This window comes from Equus quagga, chromosome 9 (assembly GCF_021613505.1).
Source record: "Equus quagga isolate Etosha38 chromosome 9, UCLA_HA_Equagga_1.0, whole genome shotgun sequence".
NCBI classification, from domain to species: domain Eukaryota; kingdom Metazoa; phylum Chordata; class Mammalia; order Perissodactyla; family Equidae; genus Equus; species Equus quagga.
In genome coordinates this window covers 80,032,152-80,053,067 of record NC_060275.1, presented here as the reverse complement: position 1 = coordinate 80,053,067, position 20,916 = coordinate 80,032,152, and the positions used below count along the sequence as shown (strand labels likewise).

Genomic DNA, 20,916 nt, shown 5'->3' with positions numbered 1-20,916 from the left:
CTCTGGGGTACATGCTTACTGTTTCAGAGTTCCTGCCTTTCTCCCACTCCTGCTTAGATGGTGTCTGGGTATATGAGCAGGGTTTATGTGACTTCAGAGTCTTGGGCAGGGGCTCCTGAATCATGTGAGCAGTCCTTGTGTTGCCCTGTGGTCTTCTCTGGACTGTCTGCTGTGATCTTATCCCTCCTCTGCTATCTACTGCAGGACAACTGGCTTTATCTTGGCTTTGGGGCATCATTCTGGCACCTACTCCTGAAGTTCATACCCCAGTTGTTTGCCTGTGGTTCTGAAGTCCCCCTGTGCACAGAAGCTTCTTCATCTGAATCTCAGGCCTGGACCAGCCCCATACATCTATACCCACCCCTTACCACCTACTCTGAGACACAGTGAACTTCTGGATCTCTGCATGCTGCACTCACTTGTATGGAGTGCACCTGAAGAGCTGCCCCAGCCTACCCTCAGTGCAGTGTTAAGACTTCTCTGCCACTCTGGAGTTGGTGCTGAACAGAACATGAGGCTTCTAGGCTACAGGCCTGTAACCTCCTCCAGGCTGTGCCTGGTGAAATAGGCCACCAGCCCAGATGGCCTTGGTTCATGAGACCCATCTATGTGTTTGTACTGCTCCACCAAGAACACTCACAACTGAGCCCTTTACTTTACCTTATTTTCATTTCCCCCCAACCCCTACAATATTTTACTGGTTAGAAGTGATGTGCCTTTCCCTACTTCCTGTCTGGTAGGGACTACCTTCCTAGAAGCATTAAAGCTTTGCTTTAACATCTGAAGGTAACTTAAGAAGTTGCCTTCCTCTCTCAAAAATGCCTAATTCTTAAGGCTATACTCTTACCAAAGGCTCAAAAAAAAGTTAGTTTGAGCCTCAGAGCTGAACATTGCCCTTGGTTTAAAATTGCCCTTAGTTCTTAATTGTGTTTATGTGTGCCTGGGTATGGTGAACCCCTTGGTCATCTGGTGAAGCCTGTAGACCGCTTCTCAAAATAATACTTGTAAATGCATAAATAAGATGTATAGGATTACAAAGAAACCCAACTATATTAAAACAACATTATCAAAATATTAAACAAATTTGTAACATAGTAATATATGTGTTTTTTTATTAACACATTAAATAAGAAGACCTCATAATTACCTTAATTTAGTAACAGTGACAATAGTATTTGATATTTCAAGGTATCTGCAACAACTGAAATATAACAGAAAGTAACTGTGATTTTTAATGGTGACAAAGTTACAAGTAGTGATGTTACTGTAGGTTGCTGACCACATTCATGATGGAAGGAATTTGTAAATGTCAACGATAGATTCAGGAAAAATAAAGATGCATAATTTTTCCTATTTAATTTCATGCACCCCTGAATTCTATCTCTGGACCCCTTGAGGGTCTAGATCCCTGTTCTAGAGGTAGTATCTGCTCTCTGTATGAAGGGATGGATATTATTGGATGGGGAACTAGAAGGAGAAAGATTTATAAGATATGAAAATACAGCTGAAGATATTTCAGAAATTTTCTCTTTTATACACTCTCCTGGTAAAAAATTATTGATAGATAAGGTCGAAGTGTGGCATAGTTCAACGTTTTGTATTTTTCTCTTCTCCCTACATCATCCATTGCCCAGTTATCCAGAGTGGTTTTATCATTTGATGCTTTACTTTGTATTTCACTAACACTTTGTATTTTCCCAGTGTCTTAATGTAATTTTTGCTCCTCAAATATTGCTTTTTTGAGTAAGAATGTAAAAATTAGAAATCCAGCTCTTCATAGGGAATAATTGAAGAGATTGAGTTAGACTTTTTTCCATGGACCTGATGAGGAGAATGTATTATACCTAGCAACTAACCAACAAATCCAGCTTTTGATTAGCTTATTTTCATCAAAATATTCAATGCTGGCAGTATTTATCATGTACTGAAGTTGTGTGTTTTATTTTAGTTCTGCTGGCTAAGCCTGAGAACATTTCTTGCATCTTCTACTATGAGAGAAATTTTACTTGCACCTGGAGTCCAGAAAAAGAAGCCAGTGATACATGGTACACAGTTAAGAGAACTTAGTAAGTACAGGAGCTTGTGTGCTCTCAGTGGGAGTAAGAGGGGAGGCGGAGGCTCCTGGCTCACTCATGATTCAAGTCACTTATGAAGTAAAATGTTTTCTCAGTTACAGCTTCTGGGTGACCACGATATGCATCCAGTGGTTGGGGTGATATCTTGGCTACTTGCAGCCATGCTGACAGGATCTGCAGCTACAGAGGGAGGGCGGGTATAGCTGCATGATGGCTTCCTCCTAGAGCTGCTGGATTGGCGAGAGTAGTCACCAGTGATAAGCACAGTGGAAAAATCTGTTTATTTACTATATTCAACTATATTCCTCCTCTTTCCAGAATGTGTTATAAACTGTCCATTATTCATGGATTCAGATATAGTAAATAGGGTTATAGACCCAAAACTAAGAGGCAGATCTACCTCAGACTGCTACTAATTTGCTATGTGACCCCTCTCAAACAATATTCCACCAGGACAGTGAATCCCAATTCTTCACTACCTCAAATATCCCTTTTTATTCTAATTCTATTATAATGTAAATATAAAATTTTTATTATAATCCTAGCCAAAAGCTAGATATTTTAGAGAGGGATTTTTTGAAATTTTTAAAATAGCTCTTGAAATGTCCTTCATGTTCCCCGAGGAATAAGGAAGCCCATGTTGGGGACTATTGAAAGATGATCTTTAAGTCTTTTCCATTCCAAAAAGAAAGTCTATAGTTCCAAGTTTTTGTTTTGTTTTGTTTTTGAATGCAAGATCTCATATATATTCCTTTTTTTTTCACTCCTTGGAAATTGGTAAGTGGTGTTGTAAGGAAAGGTCCACTTCATGTTTTACAGGAGAAGAAAGGAAAAGAAGTAAACAGTGTTCTTTGCAGCACTGGCATATCAATGAATATATCAGAGAGATGATTTAAAACAGGGGTTGGCAAACTTTTTCTGTAAAGGGGTAGATAGTAAATATTTTAGGCCTGGAGAGAGATGGGTTTTTGTCAAACTACTCAACACTATTTCTGTAGCAGGAAAGCTGCTATAGACAGTATGTAAAACATACAATGGAGCTGACTGTCCTAAATAAAACCTTATTTATGGACACTGTAACTTGAATTTCATATAATTTTCACATGCCACAAAATACTCTTCTTATTATTGTTTTCCCCCATCCATTTAACAATGTAAAACCTGTTCTTAGCCTGTGGGCCACACAAGAACAGGAGGTAGATTATATCTGACTTGCAGGCTATAGTTTGCTAACCCCTCCTTTAGAAAATAAGGATGATAAAAGCCCAATAATCCATAGTCCAAATGACTTATCTTCTCCCCGACTTGTTGGTTCTAAGCCCAATGTTGAATAGGAAGAGCCTGTAGAATGAAAATCTGTAAGCCTCAGTAGGTTTACTCCTATATTTCTGTTTTAAAGGGTCATTTCTTCCCCTGCCCCTCCGCTGCTTCCTTTGGATTGTCATTATTATTGCCAGCTGGTCATGTAGAAGCAGGAAACCCCTGGGTGTCCTAAGACCTATACACAGCCCCAGTTGATGACCCCAGGCCTGCTAGGTTCTCCAAGAGTCCCAGACTAGCTTGTATTTTTGTGAGTTTATCACTGAGACCATCTCTTCCAAGCAGAATGGAAGGATTTCCTTGTGGTTAGTCAACTCTGAGGGTGGATTACAGTGGGTCAGTAGTATGAACAAAAACCTACTGATGCCCAGAAACAATAGGAATTGATTTTTCCTCAGAGAAGAAAAAGAGGGATTGGAATGCCTTCATGGAAGTAGTGGTTTTTGAACTGAAACTTGAACGATCTCTAGAGGTGTAGAAAAGGGATGAAGGAGTATTTCTCGAAGGTTCTAGCATGAATAAACACAAAAATATTCAACTATTATAATAGTACTAGTAGCAACAATATTACCTCACATTTAGACTACGTGCTTGACATTTTAAAAGTATTTTATATATATTAACTCCTTTCATCCTCAGAACAAACCTATGCTATAGGTATATTACTATTCTCATTATAGAGATGAGAAAACTATGGCACAGAGGTTGAGAAATTTGCCCAAGGCATAGGGTTAATAGGGGCAAAGCCAGGATTCAAACCTGGTCTGCTTCTAGAGCCTGTACTTGTAACCTGGACACAGCATTACCCTGGAGGCCGTTTCTGCACTGCACAATAACCGTAGAAAACCCTTGAGGTCCTTTCTACTTTCAAAATCCCATGATGCTGTGTGTCCAAGCTCTGCTCCCTCACCCCCTGCCCCAGCAAACAATGGCACCTTGTAAGAAGGGCCTCCTTTTCTGTTCTCAGCCTACTCCGTCTCCTACATAATCCCCAGAGCCACGTGGATGATAGCTATATCCACGCATGTGATTCCTACCAATATGAGTTCTTGTTGTCATTAAGTTACACCTTGGTAGGGTTTAAATTATCTATCTCTTTAGGAAAATAATTGTAATGAGTTTTCCAAAAACAATATATACCAGTGGCAAGAAATTCAATCTGAAAAATATAAAGAACATAAAATATCACCCCAGATCTTACCAACAAAGGTAACAATATTAACATTTTGATGATCTTTCCAGACATCTCTAAGAATAGTTATGTAAATATGTTTCTATAAATTTGAGCATTCTGTACATAATATGTATCCTGCTTTTTTTCATCAACAATTGAGCATGGGTATCTTTTCATATCAATAAATATAGATGTATTAAAAACTATCATTTTAAAATTTATCTATTTACCATAATTTATTTAACAAATCGACTTTGATTTTATTTTTTAAGAATAAGTTCTCAAGGCTAGAATCTTGGATTTTCAGGGGTCTAGTCATTATTTTTTATCAATAGGAAATGCGTTATGAGTGTAGCTTTTGATAGACTCATAGGGTTTCAAGGAGGTCACCACGGTTCATAGCAACTCAGGTAGGCAGGAAGCAGGTAATTTTTATCTCTCTTTGGAGGTGAGGAAGGAGTTTGGAGACAGGGACACTAAATTCTGGACTATACACTTCGCAAGAGAAACCCAGAGTGAAACTAACAAATATGTGTTTAATATATTAAGTATGGCTAATATATTCCAAACTGCTGTACTAAAGTTGTGTTGAATAACTTTTTCCTTCAAAGCTGTTTTGGACGTAAAAGTGATCATTGTACTACTGGTAATTCTACAAGTACAGCTCGTACCTCATGCTCTTTTTATCCTCCACCAATAACAATACCAGATAATTACACCATTCAAGTGGAAGCTCAAAATGCAGACGGTATAATTAAATCTGATATAACACAATGGAGATTAGATACCATAGGTAAGTGTCATTTGATATTCTTATATACTTTTATTAAGAGATACCCCCTTCTTTTTTCTTTTTAAAGAGATATCTGTGGACTCAAAAGTAGACTCAAAGCTCAAAGATATAGTAGGTGTGTGTTATGGATATACAGAAAATTTGTTTTCTTATTGAAGGAGGAAGAGAGAGATGGAGGAAAGGAGGGGAAAAGGAAGGAAGAAATAAAGGAAGGAAGAAAGGAAAGAAGGAAAAAAGGAAGGAGAGAAGGAATTGATCAATGAAAAACAAGGCATGAGAAGAAACATTTTTGCTGGTCCCTGATTTCCTCTTGCAGTTTGTACCATAAATTGTACTCAAAGAAACAGAGTTTTTCCCCTCAAAATATCATTGCTCATGTAGGAAAAGAGAGTAAAACTCTTATTTTAAAAAATAATCTTACTGGGGCTGGCCCTGTGGCCGAATGGTTAAGTTCGCGTGCTCCGCTGCAGGCGGCCCAGTGTTTCGTTGGTTTGAATCCTGGGTGCGGACATGGCACTGCTCATCAGACCACGCTGAAGCAGCGTCCCACATGCCACAACTAGAAGGACCCACAACGAAGAATATACAACTATGTACCAGGGGACTTTGGGGAGAAAAAGGAAAAAATAAAAATCTTAAAAAAAAAAGTAATAATCTTACTAATTCTTACCTTTTTAATTCTTTTTCAGACACTTGTTTTCACCATATTTATTCCACCATATTTCACCAATTATATCTTTATTAAGATATAATTCACATGCCATTTAAAAGTTCACCTTTTAAAAATGACAATTCACTGTTTTTTTTAAATCATATTCACAAAGTTGTGCAAACGTCATCAGTATCTAATTCCAGAACCTTTTCATCACCCCCAAAAGAAACTTCATACCCATAATAGCCAGTCCCCAGTACTTTATTTCTCCCTTCCCCCAACCTTTGGCAACCACTAGTCTATTTTCTGTCTTTATGGATTTGCCTGTTTTTGACATTTTATATAAATGCAATGATACAATATGTGGTCTTTGGATCTGATTTATTTCACTTAGCATAATGTTTTCAAGGTTCAGCCATGTTGTAGCATTTATCAGTATTTTAGTCCTTTTCATAGCTGAATAATATTCTACCGTAGGGATATACCACATTTTGTTCATCTATACATCAGTTGATCAACATTTGGGTTGTTTCCACTTTTTGGTTATTATGAATAATACTGTTATGAATATTTGTGTACAAGTTCTGTGTGGACATATGTTTCAATTCCCTTAGATACATACCTAGTGAAATTGCTGGGTAATAATGATAACTCTGTCTTTAGCTTTTTGAAGAACTGCCAAACTTTATGAAAGTGGCTGCACCATTTTACATTCCCACCAGAAATTTATAAAGGTTCCAACTTCTCCATATCCTCAACACTAGATATTGCCTGTCTTTTTGATTATAGCCATCCTAGTATGTTTGAAGTGGTATCTCAATATGGTTCTGATTTGCATTTACCTAATGACTAATGATGTTGAGCATCTTTTCATGTGCTAATTTGCCATTTGTATATCTTCTTTAGAGAAATATTTATCCAAATCCTTTACCGATTTTTAGGTTGTGCTGTCTTTTTATTGTTAAGTTTTAAGAGCTGTTTATCTATTCTAGGTACAAGTTCCTTATCAGATATACGATTTTCAAATATTTTCTCCCTTTCTGTGGGTTGTCTTTTCAATATCTTTATTTTCATTGAGGCCACATTGATTTATATCATTATATAAATTTCAGGTGTACATCATTAAATTTCAGCTTCTGTATAGACTGCATTGTGCTCACCACCAAAGGTCTAGTTGCTATCTGTCACCATACACATGTGCCTCTTTACCCCTTTCACCCTCCCCCTACCTCCTTCCCCTCTGGTAACCACCAATCTGTTCTTCGTATCTATGTGTTTGTTTATCTTCCGTATATAAGTGAAGTCGTATGGTAATTGTCTTTCTCCATCTAACTTATTTTGCTTAGCATGATACCCTCAAAGTTCCTCCATGTTGTTGCAAATGGCAAGATTTCATCTTTTTTATGGCTGAGTACTATTCCATTGTATATGTATACCATCTTATCTTTGTCCCTTCATCTGTTGAGGGGCACTTAAGTTGCTTCCATATCTTGGCTATTGTGAATAATGCTGCAGTCAACATAGGGATGCATATTTCTTTTTGAATTAGTGTTTTTGTATTCTTTTGATAAATACCCAGAAGTGGAATAGCTGGATCATACGGTATTTCTATTTTTAATTTTTGAGAACTCTCCATACTGTTTTCCATAGTGGCTGCACCACTTTGCGTTCCTACCAGCAGTGTACTAGAGTTCCTTTTTATCCACATCTTCTGCAACACTTATTTCTTATATTTTTAATAGTAGCCATTTGTAATCAGTGATGTTAAACATCTTTTCATGTGCCTGTTGGCCATCTGTATATCTTCTTTGGAAAAATGTCTGTTCATATCCTCTGCCCATTTTTTGATCGGGTTGTTTGGTTTTTTGTTGTTGAGTTGTAGGAGTTCTTTATATATTTTGGAAATTAACTCCTTATCAGATATATGATTTGCAAATATTTTCTCCAAGTTGTTGAGTTGTCTTTTCATTTTATCAACGGTTTCATTTGCCTTGCAGAAGCTTTTTAGGTTGAGGTATTACCATTTGTTTATTTTTTATTTTGTTTTCCTTGCCTGAGGAGACGTGATATTCAAAAAGATGCTGCTAAGACCCATGTCAGAGAGCAAATGGCCTGTGTTTTCTTCTAGTAGTTTTATGGTTTCACATCTTACCTTCAAGACTTTAATCCATTTTGAGTTAATGTTTGTGTATGGTGTAAGATAATGGTCTTCTTTCATTCTTTTGCATGGGGCTGACCAGTTTTCCCAGCATCATTTGTTGAAGAGATTTTCCTTTCTTCATTGTATGTTCTCAGCTTCTTTGTTGAAAATTAGCTTTCCATAGATGTATTGGTTTATTTTTGTGCTCTCTGTTCTGTTCCATTGATCTGGGTGTCTGTTTTTCTCACAGTGGTGGGCTGTTTTGATTACTATAACTTTGTAGTATACTTTAAAATCAGGAAGTATGATACCTCTAGCTTTCTTCTTTTTTCTCAGGGTTACTTTGGCAATTTGGGGTCTTTTGTTGTTCCATATAAATTTTAGGATTCCTTGTTCTATTTCTGTGAAAAATGCCATTGGAATTCTGAATGAGATTGCATTGAATCTGTAGATTGCTTTAGGTAATATGGACATTTTACCTTTGTTAATTCTTCTAATCTATGAGCATGGAATAGCTTTCCATTTCTTCATATCTTCTTCCATTTCTTTCACTTATATATTATAGTTTTCAGTGTACAGGTCTTTCACCTCCTTCGTTAAATTTATTCCTAGGTATTTTATTCTTTTGATGTGATTGTAAATAGGATTATATTCTTGATTTCTCTTTCTGCTAGTTTATTGTTACTGTATAGAAATGTGACCGATTTTTGTATGTTGATTTTATACCCTGAAACTTTATTTGTTAATTATTTCTAATCGTTTTTGGGTGGATGTTTTAGAATTTTCTGTGTATAGAATCATGTCATCTGCAAATAGTGACAGTTTTACTTCTTCCTTTCCAATTTGGATCCCTTTTATTTCTTTTTCTTGCCTAATTGCTCAGACTAGGACTTCCTATATTATGTTGAATAAGAGTGGTGAAAGTGGGCATCCTTTTCTTGTTCCTCTTCTTAGAGGAATAGCTTTCAGTTTTTCATCACTGAGTATGATGTTGGCTGTGGATTTATCATATATGGCCTTTATTATGAAGCACTTTCCTTCTACACCCATTTTATTGATAGTTTATATCATAAATGGTTGTAGAATCTTGTCCAGTTTTTTCTCTGCATCTATTGAGATGATTGTGTGATTTTTATTCTTCATTTTGTTAATTTGGTATATCACATTGATTGCTTTGTGGATGTTGCATCCCTGCGTCCCTGGAATAAATCCCACTTGTTTGTTGTGTATGATCCTTTTAATGTACTGTTGTATTTTATTTGCTAATATTTTGTTGAGGATTTTTGCATCCATGTTTATCAGTGATATTGGCCTATAATTTTCCTTTTTTATGTTATCCTTGTCTGGTTTTGGTATCAGGGTAATGCTGGCCTTATAAAATGAGTCCCATCCTATTCAAGTTTTTGGAAAAGTATGAGAAGGATAAGAATTAAATTTCTGAGTGTTTGGTAGAATTCACCAGAGAAGCTGTCTGATCCTTGACTTTCGTGGGAGAATTTTTTCTTTCTTTTTGTTCGGTGAGGAAGATTCTCCCTGAGCTAACATTCATTGCCAATTTTCCTTTTTTTTTTGCTCAAGGAAGATTAGCCCTGAGCTAACATCTGTGCCAGTCTTCCTCTATTTTGTATGTGGGATACCTCCACAGCATGGCTGATGAGTGGAGCAAGTCCGTGCCTGGGATCCAAACCCGCAAACCTGGGCCACCAAAACAGAGCCTGCAGAACTTTAACCACTCAGTCATGGGGCTGGCCCCAGGGAGATTTTTGATTTCTGTTTCAGTCTCTCTCTTTGTGATTAGTCTAGTCAGATTGTCTATTTCTTCTTGAGTCAGTTTTGGGAGGTTGTATGATTCTAATAATTTATTCATTTCTTCTAGGTTATCCAATTTGTTGGTGTATAGTTTTTCATAGTATTCTCTTATAATTCTTTGTATTTATATGGTATCCATTGTAATTTCTCCTCTTTCATTTATGATTTTATTGATTTGAGCCTGCTCTCTTTTTTTCCTACTGAGTCTAGTTGAGAGTTTGTCAATTTTGTTTGTCTTTTCAAAGAACCAGTTCTTAGTTTCATTGATCCTTTCTATTGTCTTTTTAGTCTCTATTTCATTTATTTCTTCTCTGATTTTTAGTATTTCCTTTCTTGTATGTGTTGGGGATTCATTTGTTCTTCTTTTTCTAGTTCTTTTATGTGTAGTGTTAGATTGTTTGAGATTTTTCTTGTTTGTTGAGATAGGCCTGTATTGCTGTAGATGTCCCTCTTTTTTTTTTTTATTGAGTTAATGATAGGTTACAATCTTGTGAAATTTCAGTTGTACATTAATGTTTGTCATTCATGTTGTAGGTGCACCACTTCACCCTTTGTGCCCACCCCCCACCCCACCTTTCCCCTGGTATCCACTAAACTGTTCTTAGTCCACATTTTTAAATTCCTCATATGAGTGGAGTCATACACAGATTATCCTTCTCTAGCTGGCTTATTTCACTTAACATAATTCCCTCAAGGTCCATCCATGTTATTGCAAATGGAATGATTTTGTTCTGTTTTGCAGCTGAGTAGTATTCTATTGTATATATGTACCACATCTTCTTTATCCATTCGTCTGTTGATGGGCACTTAGGTTGCTTCCATGTCTTGGCTATTGTAAATAATGCTGCAATGAACATTGGGGTACATAGGACTTTTGGGATTGCTGACTTCAAGCTCTTTGGATAAATACCCAGTAGTAGGATGGCTGGATCGTATGGTAGTTCTATTTTTAATTTTTTGAGGAATCTCCATACTGTTTTCCATAGTGGCTGCACCAGTTTGCATTCCCACCAGAAGTGTATGAGGGTTCCTTTTTCTCCACAACCTCTCCAACATTTGTTGCTATTAGTTTTAGATATTTTTGTCATTCTAATGGGTGTAAGGTGATATCTTAGTGTAGTTTTGATTTGCATTTCCCTGATGATCAGCGATGATGAGCATCTTTTCATGTGCCTATTGGCCATCCGTATATCTTCTTTGGAGAAATGTCTGTTCATTTCTCCAGCCCATTTTTTTATTGAGTTGTTTGATTTTTTGTTGTTGAGTTGTGAGAGTTCTTTATATATTATGGATATTAAGCCTTTGTCAGATATATGACTTGCAAATATTTTTTCCCAGTTAGTGGGTTGTTTTTTTGTTTCCATCCTGTTTTCATTTGCCTTGAAGAAGCTCTTTAGTCTGATGAAGTCCCATTTGTTTATTCTTTCTATTGTTTCCCTTCTCTGAGAAGGCATGGTGTCTGAAAAGATCCTTTTAATACTGACGTCAAAGAGAGTACTGCCTACATTTTCTTCTAGAAGCCTTATGGTTTCAGGTCTGACCTTTAGGTCTTTAATCCATTTTGAGTTTATTTTGGTGAATGGTGAAAAAGAATGGTCAATTTTCATTCTTTTACATGTGGCTTTCCAGTTTTCCCAGCACCATTTGTTGAAAAGACTTTCCTTTCTCCATTGTATGCCCTCAGCTCCTTTGTCAAAGATAAGCTGTCCATAGATGTGTGGTTTTATTTCTGGGCTTTCAATTCTGTTCCATTGATCCGTGCACCTGTTTTTATACCAGTACCATGCTGTTTTGATTACTGTAGCTTTGTAGTATGTTTTGAAGTCAGGGATTGTGATGCCTCCCGTTTTGTTCTTTTTTCTCAGGATTGCTTTAGCAATTCGGGGTCTTTTGTTGCCCCATGTGAATTTTAGGATTCTTTGTTCTAATTCTGTAAAGAATGTCATGGGGATTCTGATTGGGATGGCATTGAATCTGTAGATTGCTTTAGGTAGAATGGACATTTTAACTATGTTTATTCTTCCAATCCAGGTACATGGAATGTCTTTCCATCTCCTTATGTCGTCATCCAATTCTCTCAGAAAGGCCTTGTAATTTTCATTGTATAGGTCCTTCACTTCCTTAGTTAAATTTACCCCATGGTATTTTATTCTTTGTGTTGTGATTGTGAATGGTATTGTATTCTTGAGTTCTTTTTCTGTTAGTTCGTTATTGGAGTATAGAAATGCTACTGATTTATGCAAATTGATTTTGTACCCTGCAACTTTGCTGTAGTTGTTGATTACTTCTAAGAGTTTTCCAATGGATTCTTTGGGGTTTTCTATATATAAGATCATGTCGTCTGCAAACAGCGAGAGTTTCGCTTCTTCCCTCCCTATTTGGATTCCTTTTATTCCTTTTTCTTGCCTGATTGCTCTGGCCAGGACCTCCAGTACTCTGTTGAATAAGAGTGGTGATAGAGGGCATCCTTGTCTCGTTCCTCTTTTCAGGGGGATGGCGTTCAGTTTTTGCCCATTGAGTATGATGTTGGCTATGGGTTTGTCATATATGGCCTTTATTATGTTGAGGTAGTTTCCTTCTATGCCCATTTTGTTCAGAGTTTTTATCATAAATGGCTGTTGGATCTTGTCAAATGCCTTCTCTGCATCTATTGAGATGACCGTGTGGTTTTTATTCCTCAATTTGTTGATGTAGTGTATCACGTTGATTGATTTGCGGATGTTGAACCATCCCTGAGTCCCTGGTATGAATCCCACCTGATCATGATGTATGATCCTTTTGATGAATTGCTGAATTCTGGTTGCCAAAATTTTGTTTAGAATTTTTGCATCTATGTTCATCAGTGATATTGGCCTGTAGTTTTCTGTTTTCATGGTGTCCTTGTCTGGTTTTGGTATCAGCATGATGTTGGCCTCATAGAATGTGTTAGGAAGTGTTCCATCTTCCCTAATTTTTTGGAATAGCTTGAAAAGGATAGGTATTAAATCCTCTCTGAAAGTTTGGTAGAATTCCCCAGGAAAGCCATCTTGTCCTGAGGTTTTATTCTTTGGGATGTTTTTGATTGCTGTTTCAATCTCTTTCCTTGTGATTGGTCTGTTCAAATTGTCTGCCTCTTCTTGAGTGAGCTTTGGGAGATTGTAGGAGTCCAAGAATTTATCCATTTCCTCTAGGTTATCCATTCTGTTGGCATATAGTTTTTCATAGTATTCTCTTATAATCCGTTGTATTTCTGCAGAGTCTGTTGTTATTTCTCCTCTTTCATTTCTGATTTTGTTTATTGAGCTTTCTCCCTTCTTTTCTTTGTAAGTCTGGCTAGGGGTTTGTCAATTTTATTTATCTTCTCAAAAAAACAGCTTTTTGTTTCATTGATCCTTTCTACTGCCTTTTTCATTTCAATAGTATTTATTTCTGCTCTGATTTTTATTATTTCTCTCCTTCTGCTGACTTTGGGCTTTGTTTGTTCTTTTTTCTCTAGTTCACTTAGGTGTAGTTTAAGGTTACTTATTTGGGATTTTTCTTGTTTGTTAAGATGTGCCTGTATTGCAATGAATTTTCCTCTTAATACAACTTTTGCTGTATCCCGTATGAGTTGGTATGGCATGCTATCATTTTCATTTGTTTCCAGGTATTTTTTGATTTCTTCTTTAATTTCTTCAATGATCCATTGCTTGTTCAATAGTGTGTTGTTTAGTCTCCACATCTTTGTGCCTTTCTCAGCTTTTTTCTTGTAATTAGTTTCTAGCCTTATAACATTATGATCGGAGAAGATGCTTGTTATTATTTCAATTTTTTTAAATTTGTAGAGGCTTGCCTTGTTTCCCAACATATGGTGTATCCTTGAGAATGTTCCATGTGCACTTGAGAAGAATGTGTATTCAGCTCTTTTAGGGTGAAGTGATCTATATATGTCTATTAAGTCCAATTGTTTTAGTTTTTCATTTAATTCCACTATTTCCTTGTTGATTTTCTGTCTGGGTGATCTATCCATTGATGTGAGTGGGGTGTTGAGGTCCCCTATTATTATTGTGTTGTTTTTAACATCTTCCTTTAGGTCTGTTAATAGTTGCTTTATGAATCTTGGTGCTCCTGTGTTGGGTGCATAGATATTTATAAGCGTTATTTCTTCTTGAAGAAGTGTCCCTTTGATCGTTATATATTGTCCCTCTGTGTCTCTCTTTACCTGTCTTATTTTGAAATCTGCTTTGTCTGATATAAGAATTGCAACACCTGCCTTTTTTTTTCTTGCTATTAGCTTGAAGTATTGTCCTCCACCCCTTCACCCTGAGCCTGTGTTTTGTCCTTGGGCCTGAGGTATGTTTCTTGGAGGCAACAAATTGTTGGATCTTGTTCTTTAATCCATTTTGCCACTCTTTGTCTTTTTATTGGAGAGTTCAATCCGTTTACATTGAGAGTGATTATTGATGCATGTGGACTTAATGCTGTCAATCTGTCGCTCATTATCTTGTTTTCCTGCGTTTCTTTTCCTGTGTGCTTTAGCCTACCCATTTAATACTGCAATTTCTTATGCTGGGTTTCTTAGATTTTTCCTTATTTATGATTTGTGACTCTGTTCTGTATTTTATTTTAGTGTCTACCCTGAAGTTTGTATTTAGAATCTCATGTATAATATAGTCTATTCTCTGGTGGTCTCTTACTTACATGGCCAATACTGATTTAGACCCTTTGCTCTTCCCCTCTTAAATAATTATTTTCATTTCTTATTCCAACTCATGTTATGAATTTGTAGTTAGAGTGATAAGATCGTCCTTGGTTTGGTAGTCCCCTTACATTTACCCTAATGCTATAGTTGAATATTTGCTATCCTGTTCTGGTTCTACCCATCGGTCTCCCTAGTCTGTGGATTGTGACCCCTTTCTCCCTTTTTTCTTTTTTCAGGTATGAGAGCCTTCTTGAGGATTTCTTGTAGTGGAGGGCTTTTAGTTACAAATTCCCTTAACTTTTGTTTGTCTGAAAAAGATTTAATTTCTCCCTCATATCTGAAGGAAATTCTTGCTGGATAGAGTATTCTTGGCTGAAGATTTTTATCTTTTAAAGCTTTGAATATGTCACTCCATTCTCTCCTAGCTTGTAAGGTTTCTGTAGAGAAATCCGCTGAACGTCTGATAGGGGCTCCTTTATAGGTTATTCTCTTCTTTTTTCTTACTTCCCTGAGTATTCTTTCTTTATATTTCCTTCTTGCCAATTGTACTACTATGTGCCTTGCAGTAGGTCTTTTTACACTGACAAATATAGGAGATCTGAAAGCTTCCTCTACATACATTTCTCCATCAATCCCTAGATTTGGGAAGTTCTCTTCAATAATTTCATTAAGCACACTTTCTGCTTCATTTTCCTTTTCCACGTTCTTGGGAATTCCTATGATCCTTAAGTTCTCACTCCTCATTGAATCCACTATCTCTCGGAGATTTTCTCGTTTTTTTTTTAACTCTTAGTTCTCTTTCTTCCTCTGTCTGGAGCCATTCAGCCTGTCTGTCTTCAATTATGTTAATTTGCTCTTCTATGGTGTCTACACGGTCATTCAGGGAATCCGTATTGTGTTTTATATGGTCCATTGTGTTTTTCATCTCTAGTAATTTTGTTTGATTCTTCTTTATGATTTCAGTCTCTTTTGTGAAGTAACTCCAGAACTCATTGGCTTGTTTCTCTGTCTTTCTCTCTACCTCATTGAGTTTTTTGATTATAGCTGCTCTGAACTCATTATCACTTAGTTTACCTAATTCCAAGTCCTCAGGACTTAATTCTATGTTTTTATTGTTTTCCTTCTGGTCTGGGGCTTTTATAAAGTGCTGGATGGTAGAGGAGCGTTTTTTTCACATGGTGGTAGAATTCGGTTGCAGTTACAGTCTGTTGCCACTAGATGGGGGTTGAGAGCGGCGAGTTCTGAGCTCTCTGCCTTTGGGCAAGATGGCAGCGCCCAGTGCGCTTTGCCGGGAGGGAGAGGCTGCTATTCTTGCATGCTGATCTGGATTCAGATCAGTTCTGTTCTCTGATCTCCCAAGGCCCTGGGTTTATGGGGTCCCCGCACACGGAAGCTTTCCCCCGTCAGTGGGTTTCCACTGAACCAGCGTCAGGAGTCCTGGATGATCCCCCGGTCACGCGGCCCCTCCCCCACTCCTTCCCGGACCCATGCAGCAGGGATCGCAGACTCTGGGGGGGGAGCGACGTTTTCTCCTACCTGTTACAGCACCTCCAAGGCTGTTAGCAAGGTTTATGATCTCCGCCTTCTTGGTATTGTAGGTCTCTAATGTGTTGGCATTAGATTTATTCTCTGAAATTCAGTTTTTCCAATCCTTTCTTTTATTTTGGAGGGGAGAGAATCCCGGGTCAGCTCATCCCGCCATTTTGCTCCGCCCCTTCTCCTGTAGATGTCCCTCTTAATACTGCTTTTGCTGCATCGCATAGATTTTTGTATATTGTGTTTTCATTTTCATTTGTCTCCAGGTATTTTTTTATTTCTCCTTTGATTTCTTCATTGATCCAGTAGTTGTTCAGTAGCATGTTGTTTAATCTCCACATGTTTGATTTTTCTAGCTTTTTTCTTGTGATTGATTTCTAGCTTCATACCATTGTGGTTGGAAAAGATGCTTGATATGATTTTGATCTTCTTAAATTTATTGAGACTTGTTTTCCCACCCAACATATGGTCTATCTTTGAGAATGTTCCGTGTGTACTTGGGAAGAATGTGTATTCTGTTGCTTTTGGATGGAATGTCCTATATATCTGTATTAAGTTCATCTGGTCTAGTTTTTCACTTAAGGCCAATGTGCCCTTGTCGACTCTGGATGATCTATCCATTGATGTTAGTGGGGTATTAACGTCCCCTACTATTATTGTGTTGCTGTCAATTTCTCCCTTTAGGTCTTTTAATAGTTGCTTTATATACTTTGGTGCTCCTATGGTAGGTGCATTTATGTTAATAAATGTTATGTCTTCTTGGTGGGATGTCTGTCTTATCATTGTATGATGTCCGTCTTTGTCTCTTGTCTTTTTTGGCTTGAAGTCTATTTTGTCTGATATAAGTATCACAAACCCACTTTCTTCTGGTTGCCATTTACTTGGAGTATCATCTTCTGTCCTCTCCCTCTGAGTCTATATTTGTCTTTAGAGCTGACATGGGTCTCATAGAGGCAGCATATTGTTGTGTCTTGTTTTTTAAACCATCAAGCCACTCTGTGTCTTTTGATTGGTGAATTCAATCCATTTACATTTAGAGTGATTATTGATATATGAGGGCTTAATACTGGCATTTTATCTTTTGTTTTCTGGTAGTTCTGTACTTCCATTGTTTCTTTCCCCTTGTATTTCTGTCTGCTACTTCAGTTTGGTGGTTTTCTGTGATGTTTTTCTCAGTTTCCTCTTTACTTATGATTTGTGACTTTGCTCTGATTTTTTGTTTTGTGGTTACCATAAAGTGTGTATAAAAGATCTCATATATGAGATAGTCCTCTTTCTTTTCTTTTCTTTTTTAAAGATTGGCACCTGAGCTAACAACTGTTGCCAATCTTTTTTTTTCCTGGTTTTTTCTCCTCAAATCCCCCCAGTACATAGTTGTATATTTTTTTAGTTGTACGTCCTTCTAGTTGTAGCATGTTGGATGCTGCCTCAACATGGCCTAATGAGCAGTGCCACATCCTAGGATCCGAACCCTGGGCTGCTGAAGTGGAGCGTGCAAACTTAACCACTTGGCCACGTCGCTGGCCCCTTTTTTGTTTTTTTTTTTAGATAGTCCTTTTTCTGATAGCCTCTTATCTCCACTAGCCTATGCAGATTCCTTCCCTGTCCTCTTCCCTTTCTGTGGTTTTGTTGCTACAAATTATCCATTTTTGTATTGTGAGTTTGTTACCAACTTGAAGTGGTTCTATTTTGGATGCTTTCCTTTCCTTAGCTTTTATGTTATAATTAAGTGTTTGCTAACTAATTCTGATACAGAGTTGCAATTTTCTGATTCTGTCTATCTGTTTATCACCTTATGCAAAGCTTTGTATGCCTTTGCCTTTTTGTTTCAGATAGGAGAGCTCCTTACAACATTACTTGAAAGGCAGGTCTAGTGGTGCCCAATCCCCTCAGCTTTTGTTTGTCTTGGAAAGCCTTTATTTCTCCTTCATATCTGAAGGAAAACTTTGTTGGATAGAGTATTCTTGGCTGATAATTTTTATCTTTCAACATTTTGAAAATATCATTACACTCTCTCCTAGCCTGTAGAATTCTGCTGAGAATCTCTGATAGCCTAATGTATGTTCCTTTATAAGTTATTTCCCTCTCTCTGGCCACCCTTAATATTCATTTTTGTCCTTGACTTTTGACACTTTAAATATAATGTACCTTAGAGAGGTGTTTTTGCATTTAGATAATTAGGTGTTATCTTAGCTATATGTACTTGTAAATCCACTTCCTTCCCCAGGTTTGGAAAGTTCTCAGGCATTATTTCATTAAATATGCTTTCTGCTACTTTCTCCCTCTCTTCTTCTGGGATACCCGTTATGCTTATGTTGCTTTTCCTAATTGAGTCAGATGTTTCTTGTAGAATTTCACCATTTAAAAAAAATCTTAGGTCTCTCCCCTCTTCCACCTGAATTATTTCTAGGTTTCTATCTTCAAGCTTGCTAATTCTCTCTTTCATATAGTCTGCTGTATTTCCAATGCTTTCTACTTTATTTTTCATCTCATTAATTGTGTTCTTCGTCTCCAGATTTTTTTTTTTTTAAATTTATGGCTCTTTGGTGAAGTACTCCTCCTGTTCATTAATTTTATTCCTGAGTTCATTGAACTGTCTTTCTGAGCTTTCTTCTAGCTTGTTGAGTTTCTTCATGACAGTTATTTTGAATACTCTGTCAGATCACAATCTTCTGTCACTTTAAGTTTGGTTTCTAGAGAGTTGTCATTTTCTTTCTGTGCTGGCCTGTTACTTTACTTCTTCACGGTGCTTGATGAGTTGTTTTTCTGCCAGCACATTTGTGATAGTTAACAACTTCCTTATTTGGGTAGGTTTTGGTTGCTTTGATTCTGAGCTTCTTCTGGTTGTATTTGAGAACCTGTGCTTTCCACTCTCCACTGCTTCTGCCAGAGTTGTCAGTGTCCTCATGCTGCTTGTGCCTCTGAGTTTGCTGGTGCCTTGCTGCTTACAATGTCACTGCAGTCGTGGGTGTTGCCACTGGATTCACCAGACTGTGAGCACCTCTGCTGCTTCTGGGGTCACCTGGGTCTCGTATTCCCCTCTGGCTTTCTGCAGACTCTCCACGAGGTCAAGTGCTGCTATTACATGCACCACCTTCACTGCTGCTCCTGGGTTATCTGGGGGTGCTGGCAGCACTACTGCTAGAGGCGCTGGGTTTGCAGATGTCACTGCTGCTGCCAGGGGCCTGGGGTCTTGTATGCAGGCCCTGCTGCTGGTAGGGCTGGTATTTGGGGTACTGCCACTGAGGGCTGGGTCGCAGTTACTGCTGTGACTCCTGAAGCCTCAGGTCGCAGTTGACACCCACCACTGCTGGGGGTGGGGTAGGGGCTAAGCTACAAGTGCCACTGCATTTCCTGAAATCTCAGGTTGCAGGTGCCATCTGCCACTGCTAGGGGAGGGGTAGGAGCTGAGCTGTGAGTGCTGCTACTGCTCCTGTAGCCTCTGGTCTCTGGTGCTAGTATGCTTTTTGAAACTTTAGGTCATGGGCACTGCCACCACTGCTAGGGGTATTTGCATCTTGGGTGCAGCTCCGACTGCTGGAAGGGCTAGTGTCAGAATCACTGCTGTCATGGGAGGGAGTGGAGGCTGGGTTACAAGTGTCTCATAGTTCCTGGAGTTTCCAGTCACAGGCCCACAATGATTCCTGGCACCTCCGTGAGCATGGGCTGCCTGGATTCCTGGGGCCTCCATTCGTGGGTGTTACCTCAGTTTCTGGGGCCTCTGTTCATAGGCATGGCCATAGATCCTGGAACCTCCAGTTTGGGGAGCTGCTGCTGTTCCCCTAATTCCACTCCATCCAGGGGGTCCAGTCCACCCACCTTCAGATATATAGATGTATGGATCTCTCCGGTGTGCTGATGTGCTGTGCAGAGAGTCCTTTGTTCGCCAGTGGATGTCCTACTGGTTGTAACTTAGAGGGGAGAGACAAAGGGAACAACTCACTCTGCCATGATGCTGAAGTCCAATTGTCTTCCCAATTTCTTTCTTTTTTTTTTTTTTTTTGGTAAGATTGTCCCTGATCTAACTCTGTGCCAGTCTTTCTCTATTTTGTATGTGGGATGCTACCACAGTATGGCTTGATGAGTGGTGTGTTGGTCCGCACCCAGGATCTGATCCCACAAACCCCAGGCCGCTGAAGCAGGGGGCACAAACTTAACCACTATGTCACTGGGCTGGCCCTGTCTTTCTAATTTCTTGATGTTGTCTTTTGAAACAGAAAAATTTTAATTTTGATGAAGTCCAGTTTATCTATTATTCTTTTATTGCTTGTGCTTTGTGTCGGATCTGAAAAACCATTGCCTAACCTGAGGTCACAAAGATCTGCTATATTTTCCCATAAGAGTTTTATTATTTCAGCTCTTATATTTCATTTTTTGATCCACTTTGAGTTGTACTGGGGCAGTCCTTCACAGATTAGCTAGGCTTGCTCTGAGCCTAAGGATCAGTCTCAGGTGAAAGCTTAAATTCTTCTCGGGTCTTTTCTGTGTGTGCAACTTGCCTTGGCCTGCATGTTGCTTTCTTAATTCCTCTTTATACATACCTGCTTTTGAATGTCTTAAGTTCTCAAAAAGTCTCACCCGACTTCTCAGGACCTTAGATGTCCTGTTGTATGTCTCTACCTGTAATCTCTTGACCCAGTCTCCAAGCAGCTTTCATGAGCAGCACCTGATGCTTTTCCTACTTGAGATCTGAGTTAGACAAAACAGAGACCAATCTTTCAGTCTTCCTCCAGAGAGATTAGAATGTTGCAAATAAG

General features: G+C 38.2%; 1 protein-coding gene across 4 annotated transcripts in view; it reads left to right on the top strand.

Moving 5' to 3' along the window:
* Positions 1-20,916, top strand: part of IL31RA (interleukin 31 receptor A) — an 81,259-nt gene that overhangs the window by 22,723 nt on the left and 37,620 nt on the right. For all 4 annotated transcript variants that reach the window (XM_046672324.1, XM_046672326.1, XM_046672323.1 and 1 more), the window contains exons 3-4: positions 1,949-2,066; positions 5,181-5,362. In XM_046672324.1, coding sequence (XP_046528280.1) covers positions 1,949-2,066; positions 5,181-5,362 — 300 coding nt within the window. The remainder of the gene's footprint in view (positions 1-1,948; positions 2,067-5,180; positions 5,363-20,916) is intronic.